The following is a 17,191-nucleotide window of genomic DNA, read 5'->3' as shown; positions in this document are numbered from 1 at the left end:
ACTAATTAATATTTATTTCTTTTGTATTTTCAATTTTATAATTGAAAACAATAATAAGAATGGAATTTTTGTTGCTTTTTCTCGATTTTAAATTTAAATTTCAACCGGAACTGAACCGAAATTTTTAGACGAACCGCAACCGAATCTGGAACGATAAACATTTAATTGGAACGTAACCGTAAACCGGAATGAAATTGTTTTCTGTTCGAGTCTCCGATTTTAATTATAATGCAAAAATTTTAGCATGAATATTTGTAGAATTTCTTACTTTTGTAATATAAAAAATAATTCTATACATTTATTATTTCTAATTCTCGTTTTACTTTTGTTCCCGAGAAAAATGGGAAAGAATTTGTAATTATGTATTTATTTTTGTTTGACTGTTTCAATAATTAGATAACAACCATAACCATATAATAATTATATATGCTATATTTTATATTGTCATTATTTTTTCTAATTTAGTAATCAAATAAGCGTATTGGAATGTGTAAAATTCAACATAACCTATATACGGAGGGCTTTTGACATTGAAGACGAACACATGACCTAGTAATTGTTTTCGTCGCTATAGCAACATCAGTGATTAATCTGAAAATCTTAGGGGTAGAACGACAAGAGAAGAAAGAGAAGAGCAAAAAAGAAGCGACGCGGGGTTGTTTTCTTGAACAGTTTCGGACGTGAATGGATGAATCTTTATATCTTATAGACTGGCTGCTTTTTTTTTTGCATTTCTGCTGCTAATCTCAGTTTTGTTTCAGAGTTCCAGAGAGAGAGAGAGACCAAGGTTGATTTATGCGTGTTTTCTTCGGAATCAGGGCGGTTTTGAGGCGGCGGCAGCACCGATGACAGGGCCCTGTTGATAATTACGTAATTATGATCACAGCCGCACCGTGCCTAATCAGAGAACGCGCCGGCCCTGCAAGAAAGATCATTACCGTCGCCTGAATACCGAATACAGCTAAACCAAATCCAACCCCCTCCGAATCCTTCCTGCCGCAAACGGAAACTGAACCTCCCTCCGCCGTAATCCGCTGACATAAGTTCAACTAAACGTGCGTCAGCCCCAAAACCGCCCCAACCCCGCGAGCGCCTCTCGCCAACATGGCAGATCATGATAACTTTGACGATGAGGTAAGTTACAAGATAGTTTCTATTTTGCTGCATGGAAATTTACATCATTTCCAATTAACGTTATTCTTTGTGTTGAGTGATCGAAGCGCATGATCTGCAGGACTTTTAGGTACATCCCTCGTAAAACTGCTGATGGCCAATTAATTTTCTAGGATTTTCCATTCCTCGTTTTTATTACCGTCATAATCGCGATCCTCCACTCCATTTAAATTTATATTATTACGAATCATAACCGATCTAATTCCAGTTTTCGTTATCTTACAAAGTATTAGAACTTCGAAATTTCTAATTCTATAAGTCAAATTTAATTTACAGAATTTAAATATTCATATTTTCAATACAAGTACTACCCTGTTGCGTTGTATCTTTCTTGAAACTAGTCCTCTCTATACTATTAATACCTTGATTCTGGAATAATCCTTCAAACTTAGTAAGGGTCATTGTCATAAGTAAACCCTCTATTCAAGTTTTTTCTCTTCCACAATTTATTTAATCCTAAAATCCAACATTGATGATTCCATTTTACTTAAAAATCCCTACTTTCTTGCAAGAAATCCACTGACTACACTTTCTTTCTCTAGAATCAAGTGTTCATTTTCAATTAATTTCTAAATTTAAATCTCTCTCTTTTTGTCATTCCAAAATCGTCCTGAGAGTTAAAATCAACTCTTCCCCGTCTAAAACCTTCTTTCCACTACAACGAGATTATATATAAGTATTTTCAACTAATTGCTAATAGGAAAATGTCCTAATACTGCGGTTTTCAAAAATCTATAAATATTTCATTTTGTACAATTCTTAATACGATAATTCAATTGAACCATTGAACCATACTTGATTGATTCGCGCAATACTCGAATGAACGACAGATGGAAATGGAGAGAAACAATAGTATTCAATAAAGGAGATTGCATTGTCGTTTTCAATATATATATTTTTTTACTTTTACCGTGTTTCGTCTCTTTTGTAATTCGTTTTACGTTTCACTGTGTGTAGGAAATATCCGTCAAGCGCGCATTTTCACATCGGACATTGAACGAACAAAACATTTTTCTCTTCTCAAGTATGAGTATATATATTCTTGTATGTGTGTGTATGTATACACGTTTTGTGTTCAGGAATCGATTTGTATTCTGCCGCATATATTTGTTATTGAGTACAAATTTACACCTCTGATTTGATTATATTTGGTCCATTTTTTTATCTCTACTTTATACAAGACTGAAGTAAAATGATGAAAATAAAAATAGAATTAAACAAGTGTGAAAAGTGCGAGAATATCAAGATGATGGGAGGAGGAGGAGGAAGATGAGAGATAAAGAAAACAAACGCGAAATACATTTGACGGATCCGAGATTTATCTTCCTCCCGCAGCGCAAAAAATAGATCTGCTTGGTTCACGTCGGATGCCACCATTCCTACTATTTGACGTGGTGCTGTCAGTCTCAAATAAATTAGGAAATCATTTACACTACTGGAGTCGTTTTTAGATCATTGCAGCATCACAAAGGAGCTAAAGAAGCTAAAAGCAAAACTATTGTGCTTTCACAATTCATTTAATTTAAGCTAAAATGTAACAACAACAAAAATCTCTTGAATACAAAGATTTATATGACTGCAGTCTTTCCCACTATCGTTAATAGTAAGAATATGTTTACCAAAGCGAATATACATTTACTTAAGTTATAAAATATGATTTAATTTGGAGATAAATTAGAGGATACTTCTTTGCAAACTGTTTCTCCGTCCTCGAGATAAACACTCGAATGTGGGTGTTTTGTATCCTTCGGCCTCATTATTCTTTCGCTCCGCTCTTTCTTTTTCACATTCCCGGGTCTCTCCATTCAATTACAACGCATAAACCATCCCATCTGTACACATTCCCTAATCCCGGCAGGATCCTTGATCCTGCAACTGCACATCAATTTTATCCTTGCGAGTAAAAGAAAAAGAAAAGGCGAAAGGATCAATTTCGACCCCGGCGCTAAATCCACATTAACATTTCATCCGGTCGGTGTCCATTAATTGAGATCCTGCTGCACCTTTCTTCGTCCATCGCAGCGTAGTTTTCAACCATTTCTCAAGGATCTGCATATCTCTCTCTCTCTGATGATCACGAGCATACTGCTAATTGTATTTACAAATCGTTCATTAGGTCGCCTCGAAACTAAAACTGAACTGTTTCGTTTATCGCCGGATCGATTGAATACAAATTGCCTCCAAGAACCAGCAACGAGTATGTAATTGGAAAACAAATTAACGTCTACTAACGAAATGAAACAAAACGAAGGAAAGTACATTCGAAAAATAGAACAAACGAACGAAAATTAACTTAAAGAGGATACTCATCAGTTGTGCTGCATTAAACCTACATATTATTCTGTATAAGTTGAATAAGACCTTTTTGCAGCAACCTACCTGAAAATATTCAGAGCCGCACTGAGATTTCAATCATAATATAAAATATATATAATATTTGTGTGGCTAGTTCAGCCACAACAAGACCCTTTAAGAGCCGCATACGGCTCGCGAGCCACAGTTTGGCCATATTTGACCATATTTTTTTTGACCAATGAACATTTTAACGCGATCCAAAATTGGTAGTGCAAACATTTCCTCGAAAAAGACAATGGAGCACAAACCAAAAAGGTCAAAGAAAATTGCTTCCCTTATAAATCATGACATAATACTGAAGAATATGACAGTATACAAATTATATGTAAAATATAGTTTTTCTATCAAATTGTAACAACTCAGAATTCTAAAATTAGATTAAATATTACATGTATTACATTTGACATGTATCTATATGATTTCCTGTTTCAATCACTTAAATCATTGACACGTTTGACGAATTAAAGCCAAAGCAATAACAACAACAAAAAAGTTGGAAGAACAAAGCAAACTGAAAAAAAAAATTAAACACAAAAGTGGAATGCAAATGCAATTTGCGAGCCGTGTTCGTGCTCGGTTCTCGTTTATTTCATTTTCTTTTGTTTTGATTTTTTTTTAGTCCGACTTTTGTTCTCTCATTTTTTCGCATTCACAATGGACCCTCCAGCAAAGGAACAAAAAAAATAGTAGAGTCGAACGAATGTAAACGCGAATGCAGGCGACGAATGTTTAGTGCATAATGTTGTAACAACGTGACCTAAAAAATATCATATTAATGAGAAATTATGATCCAAGTGGAAAATATTCATGATTATAATTAACTAATAAATTTATATTTATTTATTTGTAAATGTTTTGTTAATATTTCAAACTTATTTTAGAAAAATTTTGAGTCTAAAAACTGATTTTCTTTTTCAAATTTTGGTACCCAAAATTAAAATGCGTCTTATACATGAGAGTTTCTTATACTTGTAGAAATACTGTAATTTTTTATGCAGAATCCAGTTGAATCTGGGATTTTCAATAGATTTCGTTGCTAAAGGAAGTTCGTAAGTCGAAACCAAAAGTAAATAGTTTTCTTTGCAAACTGTATTAGTTTTGTTTTGTTTTTATGTTCGATAACTGCAATCGATTTACCGATGTATATGAAATTTTTATTTAATAAAACATGAGGAAAAAAATAACACTAAGGGAAAATAAATATGAATAACGTATAACGCCACCTGTTTTCTCGGCCATTAATCAGAATTCTGAGAATGCGTTTACGTAGCAGAAGATTTACCATATATTCTTTAATGTTCTTCTGCTCTCACTACAAAGGTCACTATATTCTAATTTATATTCTGAGCATCAGCAAATTGACATTACTGGAAAAAATGTGTTGTGTTCTGTACTTTTTAAGGTGCTCAAAAAATCGCGTGCGGTTTTGGTATGGTCCGTAAATATTTTCCGTTTAAGGGGCAAAAGGGCCCGACGGTTTTATCGATTCGATCGCGCCGCACGGAAAAGCCCTTCCGCGAGAGGCGGAGCAGCAAAACGTTCGCAGAGGAGGAGAAATAATAATAAATTACATCATAAAGCGGCCCCGCGCCTAATCGATTTTTTTTTCAAATTTGCTGCCAACCCGACAGAAAAAAATATTACAGATTTTCATTTGTTATATCCACATAACAATGTAGTTGCAAGAGAAGTTCAAACCTGTATGAATCTTTCTTTGAATTAAAATAGTCTTGATCAAGTTTTAAATAAGTAAATGGTAAAGATGATCACATAAGCATAGACCAAAATGAAACACAACGCATATCGTAATAAACTAAACTAACTATTGTATTTCGATGTCATGGTAACAGCTTTGATTAAGGAATGTCCCCACTGATGCAACATCAATCTACGTTATGTCACAGTCGCAACACAACCCTTTGAACTCCGACACCGAAAATTAAAACATCTCTCGCAACTGCGGCTCAATTAAAGTTTAATTTGTGACCTGTAAACTATTGGCACGAATTACGACTAAAACGGATTTCCACAAAGGTTTACAAAATCAAAAGGAAATGAAAACAATAAACAAAAAATCCGGATTAATCAAAGCTGTCTGAGATAATGGAATTTCGTATTCCATTTCTTGGCTTTACATTAAAGTAATATATTTCCCTCCTTTCAATTTCAACTATTTCTTTTTACACGAGGCTTTTCAGTCGCCTCTTTTCAATGTTCTTTCATTTTTTTTTCGTTTCTCTTCACATCGCTCGTGCTTCATTGTAATAAATATAAAGTGCCAGAGCTTTGCCAACTTCTGAAAACACACGAAAAAAAAAATCGGACTTTGTTTAATGCTGATTGCATTTCCAATAAACTAAATTTACTTTAACTCGTGATCTCTCACATAAATAATATCGATTAAACTTTTTCCTGAAGAAAATTTTCTTAAAGTCGTAATTTGCCACAAGTTGGATATTGTGATAGTCTGTGATAGTTGTTAGTAATTATTTGATTATAATTAAATCATTAATATTTTTCAATGTATTGATTAACAGTTTTGTTAATTGTGTTTATTTAATACAATAAAATATACGTTCAAATAACTTTGAATACTCATATTATATAATAGTAACGTTTGTATGTGAATACCATAATGCGTTCATCGCATTACACAATTCATCCAACACTCGCTAAATGCCAATTAATCTCTTTTTCCGAGACTATTTTGTTCTCCGTTTACTCCATTCCTATTTTATTTATTTTCCAACGAAAGAAAGGCTTAATTAATTGCAGCATTCCATTATTCTCTTCCTTCCAGCACAATTCATCAATTCATATTTACTCATCCATGATTTTGACGTGGGCTAATGGAAACCCTTTTTCTTCTCCTGCTTTCACTTACACTAATTAGACTGAAATTGTAAATTACGGACTAGATTGTTTTACCTTTAAATTTCCCAACATTCAACAGACTAATTAAAACTTAGTTGCGCTTTAATTTTTTTTATTGCACAATTATTTTTACAAAAAAATAAAATTTTAATGTAAAATTTATTTCGTCTCATTTAATAATAAATGGAAAGAGAGAATATTATAAAATTGTAAATTAATAAGTATCGTCGTATATCGGAATAACTTATTTATTAATGTAAAAACACTATTTTGAAGCTTAAAAAACGTTTTTTTTTTTAAGTTTGGTGGAAAAATGTGAAATAAAACGTTTTAATTAGTGAATAATTAGGTTTAATTTGGTTACTCAATAAGGAATTTGTCTCTAATACTTTTCGAGATATGAGCAATAATCTAAATACACTACTTTATCGAAACAACATATGTAAACGTTTCTTCACTTTTACAGTAAATTAGTGGTATGTGACAAATGATGCAACAATACCAATACAAAATAATATTAGGGCAAGTTTGCCAGTGTTTTCAAAATAAAATATTATATCTTCTATATAATTCTTACTCTGAAACGAATACGAATGATTGTCTCGCCGAACTAGTTACCCTTTACTGTGATTAATTTCCGCAATAATTAATTGTTGCTTGAATGCAGCACTGTTCCAATTGTGTGTCCAATGAATATTTCCTCTCTTCGGGTCCGACTCCGTCGGGATCAATTTTGAAGCCCATTAATCTATTCAATTTACGTAAATGGCGCAAGAGCAATGGCGATAACCAATTACACAACGTTGCCCATTTTCTAAACAAATTAATATCCCTTTACTAAATTCCACATGAAACTTACTTTTAAAAGTTTAAAATCTATTAAAACTACATTATACAACTACCATAGCTGTTAATAAAATGTTTTCATCTTCAATTTTTTTTTCATTTTCATTTAATTGTCACAAAAAAATGTTATTTCATTGATAGGCCGACTAATAGCCCAATGGTTAAGTCGTCCTACCCACGATCAAATGAGCGCAGGTTCAAATCCTGGTCAAACCAGGCCCTTTGTGAGCCCTCTCGGTGCTTGCAGCAATAGGGCCATCGTTCATCACAGATGGACAGTGAAATGAATGAGGTTCAGCATATGGACTTTCAGCCAAGTCGATGAACAATGACAGTGTTAAGGATAACAGCAGATTCACAGTGAAAGGAAATAGTGGAATCACGGAGCATCAACATAATACTGAAATTAACCTACAAGACGACAAACCAACCTACAAATTAAAATAAAAATGAACAGATTATGAATAAAACTACACGACATAAAAAAAATCGATGAAATGGAAGTAAAAATTGAGAGAATTGAGTTGATATTATATAAAAAAAAATAGCTATCGACAGCGATATCGGTTTTGGATCGTGAAATCACACCTTCGCCTGAATTCCGGAACGGAAATAGATGTCACAGAGCGAAAACACGCATCCGTCATGCCATGTTTTTGTGTAGTTGTTTTTTTTAACTCCCCCTATCGGTCAATATAGCAAATATTGTGATGGTGGCCTTTATGAAACTGATGAATGCCGTATAGATATTTACTCGTATTTGAACGATAAATATTTACGGATATTTCTGTGTCTGCGGACAATCGATTTTCGCATTAAGAATTCATCGGTTTGTCCAAACGTGACACGCCATTATTTCACGACTTAATTTAGGTTTCTAATAAATTTAACTTTAACTACTTTCTTTATAGTTTGATATTAGACAGTTTCAGATAATTTCTGTATAATTATTATTATATTTCCAATGACAAGCATAAAACGATATTTCCTTACTAACTTCTACCATATTTGAATCTTTTCGTATCTGAGTGACGGTTATTATTTTATGAACTTAATATAAGAAATTTATACGTGGTTTTTACACAAAAAAAACATTTTTGTAGTTCTTTGAAATTTGTGTACGCAATTGCCTTCATTGCTTGGTTTGACGATAAAAGTAATGCAATGCAGTTTTATGAAAATTTAAAGAAAGTTTAAAAAAATTAAAAGAAAATAAACTTATGATGTGTATAGGTTGCTATATCTACACTACCAGATTCAGATGTAGAAGACGGAAAGGAAATAATAAAATTGACGAAGACATTGAGGAATAGTTAGGTGATGAGCAGCAATAAAATGAAGATGATAATCTTGGAGATTGTCTAATATAGGTAGGTGGCCATGAACAACGTTGTAAACCTGAAAACTGTGCCTTTTGCTTATCTAAATTTAAAAATTATTAAAAAAAAAATTGACTTCTTAATAGGTATAGACCTATGGAGGAAATCAGCTCAAACTTGGTGGGAGAGTACTTGTAAGACTACTATCCAATATTTTATAATAAAAATATATTTTCAATATTAAACATTCAGGTCTGATAGGGTTAGCTTTAATAGTTGAGAATGGTTGTTGGTCTAAAGTGTGTACGGAATATACTTAAGGTAAAGTTCGAGAGTTACGTTAACGGTATTATGAACACTTGACAAGCGTTTAATTGATGTTCGGAAATTTGCGATCAGGTTTCCCATTGATTATTTTAGTAGATGCGGTTGTAGTGTGGATTGGAACTTTGAAATAATTCCGCAAAGAAGTAATATCTCCTGAACATCAAGCAAACATATATAATTCACGACAAAAGAACAAGAAAATTTACGGTGAGTTTCCGGTTGCGTGAGAGGCGGCAATCGCTCGGAATTTACATAACGTCTCGTGCCCATTCAGCAGCGCATACGAAAAGGGTAGGAAAGTGGCAAGTTCGCAATTTTCCGCCACCTGTGGACGGGTGACCGGCAGTAATAAAAAGAAAAAAGAAGTGGAAGAGGGAAATCCCCGTGGGAGGATGAAGGGCGGACGTGGCCCGATAATTGATGGGAATTTTCCGTTCGATGGGATTAAAGTGGCAGCGATGAGGATGAGAAACCGGAGAGGAAAAAATATATATATAAAAATCCGGGAAAGGTTAAAAAAAAAAACATGACGACCGTGGAAGTCCTTCGATGTGTTTGTATGTGCGCGTCCAGGCCGTGAAAGGCTTCGAGAAAAAACCGGTAAATCCGGTGAATAAAATCGGAGAAGGATTGACTTGGTAAATCCGATTTTGGTTAAACTCAACCTTTCCGCCCCAATTGTCCATAAAAGTATATTTACCAATAAGGCGTGTATCGAATAAAAAGTAAATGAGGTAAAAGAGAACAACGCAGCCGAAAATGGAAGACTCTTCCACAAAAATAAAATACCTTCCACCCTCTTCCCTATGATACTTAATCCCCTTTATATCTACTACAAATTTAACACTATGCTCTGATCGTACTTAAATTCCTTATAAATAAAATAAATCAATACTTAAACACGAAACAATTACAATTATATTTTATTCTTTTAAAACATGTAAGATTGAAACTACCAACAAAAAAAAACTTACAAATTACAACGAAAATATGATGTTTACAGCAGCATTAAGAAATAAGAAGTAACCTCAAGTGAGAAGAGAGAGGAAGCAAAACTGGCTACTTTTATGTTAGTCAAGTAAAATTTATTGTATACTTTAGAAAAAAACGACAGATTTTCTAATTTTTTCATTTTCTAATAAAATTCTTATTATTTTGTTTCTCTATTAATTTATAAGTACAAAATGTATTCACATCTTTGGCAATAAAAGCAATAAAACAGATAAATCTTAAATGTATTTTAATTATTGAAATTAAAAACTAGTTCAATTATTATTGAAATTTTATAAAATGCTTGATTGCTATGTAAACTAGTAGTGTTTTTACATTAAATATGAATTTAACTGTTTCCATAGTAAATATTTTGTATAGTATTATCCTGAATTCCTCTAAACACGTTTGTTGAAAAAATGTTTCCTAAATGTTTTGTAACAGTTTGTTTGTGTAAAATGTAAGATCTTTAGAAAGGTATTATGGCTTAAGGAAAACGAATTTTTATACCTTTGTACGTTTCCATTGTGGGAATATCCGCTTGTATATAGAAGTATCCAAGCGAATCCGATTACAAACGTAATCGCTAGTAAATGCAACTGCAATTACACACAATTTTGTAAAGGGATGGAATGTAGAGTTATAATTTTTGCTTTTTCCCCGCATACCTCGTTACCATCGCGCCCTTATTTTTATCGCACTTCGCAAAGCGACCTCGTTAAAATCCCATTATAATTAATAAGATGAAAATGTGGGTCTTTTCAGTGTGTCGCGTTTAAGTGCTTCTTACTGTCCACAGTTGGAAATGGATGAAGGAATAAAAAAAAAGAAAGAGGAAAATTTCTTTTGAGCATCTGCGGGGGTCGACTAATGAATCAAGTGGAAAAATTCAATTTCCATTAAAATGTTCTCTTCTTTTCGTTTACTTTTTTTTTCATATTCTTTATTCCACCCTGTTCGGAGAAAATCTTATCCTTCTTTGCTGAGGAAGATTTATGGCTTTCCATTATTATATACTGCTCACGTATATGGATACATGTTTGTATCTTATAAACATGATCGATTTTAATAAATACAAGATAAATATATCTTATATATGAAAAACTGTCAACGTGTTTTGTATTCATAGCTTTTTTTGTTTTTGGTAAACAGCTCAAATAATAATGCTGTAATTTTGGGGTCTATATCGCAAGCTCGACAACCGAAAAACCGTCTATTGAAATCCCGACGTTCTAAATCCCGACTATATCGAAATCCCGACTACCAAAAAAATGTTATTGTAGAATTTTATAATAATAAAAGACACTGTCGGGATTATGGTTACACTGTTCAGTTGTCGGGCTTGCGATTGCCACCGGTATTTTTGCTAAACATTCGGTAAAAGCTGAATATTTATATATATATATGAGTAAAATAAACTATTGGTAACAAGGGTAGTATTGAACAAAGGACGCGTTGGGAAACAAATGAAATTGCAATGTAAACTCTCCAACTGGAAGAACGTAAACTTGTTGAAATTAACGAGTCTTTTCAAGGATGTTGGACTAAAGGCGATAGCATAATTGAATATTCGGGTCATAGCACTTCACGAATCGATTTTACGTAAGGTTTGGATTGAATTATAATGTTCTTAAAACAATATAAAAATTAAACTTAAAAATCTATTTCTTCTTTTAAATCATATAAAATAATAGAAATTTTAATTTTAATTATTGTAATCCGGTCTTTCTTGAGGATTGTGACAATATGAATGCTGAAGTTATTTATTAAACCAAATTAATTCAGAAGATGTAATAATTGGAATCAATGATGTTCAAAATGTTTACTGTAAAACAAAACATATAGAAAACAAATTGGAGAAATGCAGAAAATGAGGACATTTTGACGCTTTAATACAAGGTGACAGGTGTCAGTTCGTGACCCAACGTATTTATGATCGAATTGCTATGAGTGTTTCACCAGTTCCTCGCTTTGATGACAGCTGCCATTTTGCAACCCTATTGCTAAGAGTATTGAAACAGTTCTTCACTTTGACAAAATGTGACAGGTGTCATTACGCGACTCAACATATTTGTTTATAGTTGTACCAATTGTTAAAAATATTTCACCAGATTCTCGCTTTGACAAAATGTGACAGGTGTCATTACGGGTCTCAACATATTTGTGACAGGTGTCATTACGGGTCTCAACATATTTGTTTAAGGTTGTACCAATTATGGTTAAAAGTATTTCACCAGTTCCTCGCTTTAACACAAGATGACAGCTGTCATTTCGCGACCCAATTGCTAAGAGTATTGAATCAGTTCTTCACTTTGACAAAATGTACAACGTATTTGTTTATAGTTGTATCAATTGTTAAAAATATTCCACAAGTTCCTCGCTTTAACAAAAGATGACAGCTGTCATTTTGCAACCCTATTGCTAAAAGTATTGAATCAGTTCTTCACTTTGACAAAATGTGATAGGTCTCATTACGCAAAATGTGACAGCTGTCATTACTGGAAACAATTAAAAATGAATTTGAAAGGAGAATGAAAGTGGAAGTAAATAAATGTATATATATATAAAGTTGGAGGCAGGAATGATGAACAATATTTGTTGATGACATCCAGAAATAGAATCGGAACGAGGGTGTAACGGCAACCAATGGATATACATTATGAATGTAAAAGGTGTGACCCACATTTCGGACTAATAGATTCCAACAACCTTGAGTGAGCATGGACGATTTCATAAATAACCACGAATTAAATTTTTATTATAAAATAATCGACAATTTAACATGTAAATTGAAAAAAAAAACAGTTTTGTTCACAATTAGTCCGGTTTCAAACAGTCCGGAATATTGACGAATGTAAACTTACACGTATTTTTTATTATTGTTAAAAGTTGTATTATTAAATTTACTAAATGATTTCATGACGTTTAACAATTCAATGTCATAAATTGATATTAATTTTCCGATCCCTCAGATCTCGTATAAAACGATCGACTTGTTAGTTCCGCCAGTTATTGACTGAATAGTACACTAATAATGATTGACATTTATTCGAAATGTACTCTAAATATTTAGCAATGAATTGCGGATCGTTATTTCCACTGTAACAATGATTTTATTTTATTTTTCAGGATTTAAAACCCAATTATTCGTAATAGCTGTTTCAATCAGACCTTTCCATTTTGTTAGAACGTTCCATTAACATCACATTTTTTTTTTCAAAAAATAATTGCAAAATTCATATGAAATTAAATATTTAAAAATATTACAATATTACAAATTACAACAACAAACCAGAAAATCTGATCTGAAAATTTTTACATTGTCTTAATGCTCCACACGAATGATAAAATATATACGAGTACAAACAAAAGTTTGACAGTTCGAAAACCAAAATTAAAATAAATTCGTTAATTTTCTTACTTGATTTTATTGATCATAAATTTATTAATAAGAATTATCTTATGTTATGTTTAATTATAGATACAAACATTTATTAAAAGTTAATTAAGAAATGAAAATTTTTCAAAAATTAACCGAAATCATAAATGTGAAGTATCTTATGGATCAAAATATGATTTAAAAATTGAGAATAATGCTTGTTATGTAATTTCTACTCAGTTTAATTAATAAAAACACTGTTTTATGTTTAGTACAATAATACACAGTACGTTAATTATAAAGTGTGTCTTTAACACAATTTTATACTAGAAAAGCATACGTAATCTATGTCGCAGCAATCATATTTCCGTGCGATTATATTTAACGATCACTTCCTATATCTCTCCTTTCATTCCCTTTAGCCAACGATGTTCATCCAGCTTTATTTTAACTTCAACATAATTGTGTCGACGTTTCCCATGCGGAATTACGTAGCGAAAATTTACCGGACACGGGATTTACGCAATACACGCAATAAAATCCCGAGGATAATGCTGAAACCCTTCTGCCCTTTTATACACGTTCATAATGACTATATCCAGAGCACTTTCACGTTTTGTTTTATGCTTCCAAGGCGCGATTACGTAATTTATCGTGTTTTGTTCGTTTTTTTTTTATCAACTTTTGATTTAAATGGGATGAATGGATTAGCTGGGATCGCAATGGAATTGAGCCAAATTCCAATTGTCCTTGTGTAATTGTATCCGGTCCATTAACAATAAAACGAATTAATAGAAACCAACTCCTTCCCAAATCTCATTCAATTAATATATAACATTTGTATTGCATCTGTAGTTTTGGTTTATTGGAAAATTATATCACTTTCAGCTATAAAATGTAAATTGAGTAATTTCAAAGCTTCGAATGTTTATTTACTGCGATTGCTTTAATAGTAAAATTGAAAACTTGAAACTTATCCGGAAATGTATATGATCTAAAATTCTTATACTAACATTTAACTTTTCGAAATGGCGTCGATATCTCAGCCATAAACTGTTTCCTTTTCTTTGTACAATAATAAAACACTCGTTTGCTTTTATGGCGCAAAATATAAAATGACAATTTTATTGAATAATTACATTTGTAGAGACAAAATCAATTGAATTTCTATTGAATAGTAAAATAATGTTGATTTTCGAAATATAATACTTTTATTTCCTAAGTTTTTCGAAGTTTGCTAAACTCTTTGAAGAGAAAAATTTTCACTAATTATGATGACCTGAAAACGCACTTGATTCAGTTTTTTTGCTGATGAATTTGCCAATTTTAACGTACTTTCTTTTAACCCAATAAAACCAAATTAAATTTACATATTAACATATGCTAATGTTATCAATATTTTTTATCACGTATTGTATAAATACATAGTGAGCAGAATTTTAAGCTTTCCGTGAAGCTATCTAATAAATACCACAATACCGTAAATCGATTTGGATAATATCTAGCTAGCTTTGGTTGTGACCATTTCCTGGACGGAATCCAAACTGTTTCGGATTTATTACGCCAATTTCCATAATGCCGTCCACACGAATTACGTAAATATTTTCGTTAAGCCGCACTGTCACGGCGTAATTCCAATATGTGTTATATTCAACAAATAATATAAGTTTATTTGATACGCTCGGTCCTCTTTTTATGCGTACTCTTTTTATACGGTTTTGAAGTTATGCGGTTTTTATTTCAAGAAGCATTTTTTTAAATAACTATTTTAGGCCATTTTGACACGTTTTGACACAAATTGGCAAACCATTTAATTGAAAAAGATGATAATTCAGGAATTGTACAAAAAAATAGCAAAGCCATGGCAAAGTTTAATCAATGATTATATTGTCAAAGGGAAAAATCAACATGCGAAGTTGAGACTAATTTTACTTGTGAAGAATCATTATCTTCAGGACATAGATCTGATAGTGATAGTGATTTCGAAACAGTTCGCAAATTATGCCGAACACTCTGATATAGCGACGATAATTCTAAAGAAAAAAATGTGAAGAAAGATTAACTTTCATAAAGTTATTGATTTGGACAATATCCCCGACAGAACTAAATAAAATTGAGATAAATCGCGTATAATGAGCCTTGAACTTTCATTTTTGTAAAAAAAAACAACTAATTATGTGTACTAATATTGCTTTATTAAAATTTACTTTGTTTTGATACTTTCAAATCAGACGATTCTAGTGAATCCGGATTAATTGAAGCCGCACTATGCAAGGTATTGCTGCAATTGTATTACGATACTTCAATAAATATATTAAATTTAATATCAAATTTGTGTCAATTTATCGAATTAATAATTGAAAAATTAAATTAATTATAATAACTTATAATCAAATGTTACAATTCAATTATCTTGTAAAATGTAATTAATTAGTATATATTATTTAACATGAATGGAGCAAATACAATTATTTTATTATATACTCAACTAAATAAACTACATGCAGTCAATATGAATGAAAAATGAACTTGACAATTAGCTAAAAAATAGTTTTTTTTTTAATTTGACAATTATTGAATATCTATTTTAACCAGAGAATAGAACCGGAACCAAACCGAAAACCGGAAATTTTAACTGAACCGTAACTGTAACCGGAACAAAATATTACTCATTTGAAAAACCGTAACCGGAACGGTTGATTTCGGTTCATTTTTTTTTCATTATATTAATTCATAATCGCTTTATTTGATGGAAGTGTTCTTTTTTCAAATAAACAAAAAATTGATCGAATTCCGTGGGAACGGTTAATCATCAATGTGGGAACCTCAATCACCACCAATCAACCACTAAAAAGAGAAAATTTAAAAAATAAAAGGTAAGCACAAATCTTACGCAACTAACTTTAGAACAAACTGAAATGAAAGTGATTAAAAAGCATATTACTGTAAACATGACTAAAGAAACATTACAAAGAGCGTGTGTTGAACTAGTCACTATTTAAGGTGTATTCTTGTGTATTTTCAATATTATAATTGAAAACAGCAATAAGAAGAGAATTTTGGTAAATAAAAATAAACCAAAATTTGATATTTGACTCGATTTTATATTTTAACTAACCAATTTAAATTGTTTTTGTTTTTCAATTTTAAGTTTTAATTTCAACCGGAACTGAACCGAAATTTTTAGACGAACCTAAAAAGAATCTGGAACGATAAAAATTTACTTGGAACGTAACCGTAAACCGGAACGAAATTAATTTCGGTTCGACTCTCTAATTTTAACATATAATTTAACCAGTTTTATAAAGTTAAAGTACAATTACTAAAACAAAATACATAAAAAAAATGTTATGTCAGCTATCAAATATCGCTTATGTCATAATGGTTTTGACAGGTAAAAGTTCAAAAATTACCATTATCGATGATGGATAAACAATGAAGGACAATTAGTTCAAAATAATTTGACAATTATTGAATATCTATTATAACCTATAATATAACAAGTTTTATATATCTAATGAATAAAACAAAAGACACTGAACGAAAGCTATGACAGCTGTCAAATATGACTCTTAAAAGCTATCAAACTATAAATATTGTTGAAAGTTGAACTTCCCGGATTTGGCTATTGCTTTTTAATTTTACAAAAAGATTAACAGATAAAAGTTGAAAGAATATCATTATTGTTACTATTTTTCATTTGACAATTATTGAATATCTACTTTAACATATAATTTTACAAGTTTTATGATGGCAATGAACAATGAATGAAACAAAAGACATAAAACGAATGCTATGACAGCTGTCAAATATCACTCATAACGTAAAGGGTTCTGAGCCGTGAAAGTCCAGAAACACGGTTTATGATGAAACGGAACGGTTTTCTTTATGGTTGTGTCACATTTATTTTGCTTGGGATGCGAAGAAT

At 31.6% G+C, this 17,191-nt stretch overlaps 1 protein-coding gene across 1 annotated transcript in view; it reads left to right on the top strand.

The window, feature by feature from the left end:
• Positions 1-764: 764 nt before the first annotated feature.
• LOC108559698 (inactive dipeptidyl peptidase 10) overlaps positions 765-17,191 on the top strand; it is a 38,258-nt gene continuing 21,831 nt past the window's right edge. The window contains exon 1 of the mRNA XM_017917045.1: positions 765-1,134. Coding sequence (XP_017772534.1) covers positions 1,105-1,134 — 30 coding nt within the window. The 5' untranslated portion in view covers positions 765-1,104. The remainder of the gene's footprint in view (positions 1,135-17,191) is intronic.

This window comes from Nicrophorus vespilloides, unplaced genomic scaffold, assembly GCF_001412225.1.
Source record: "Nicrophorus vespilloides isolate i.1.1-1 unplaced genomic scaffold, Nicve_v1.0, whole genome shotgun sequence".
Lineage (NCBI taxonomy): Eukaryota > Metazoa > Arthropoda > Insecta > Coleoptera > Silphidae > Nicrophorus > Nicrophorus vespilloides.
This window is presented reverse-complemented; position numbering and strand designations above follow the sequence as displayed.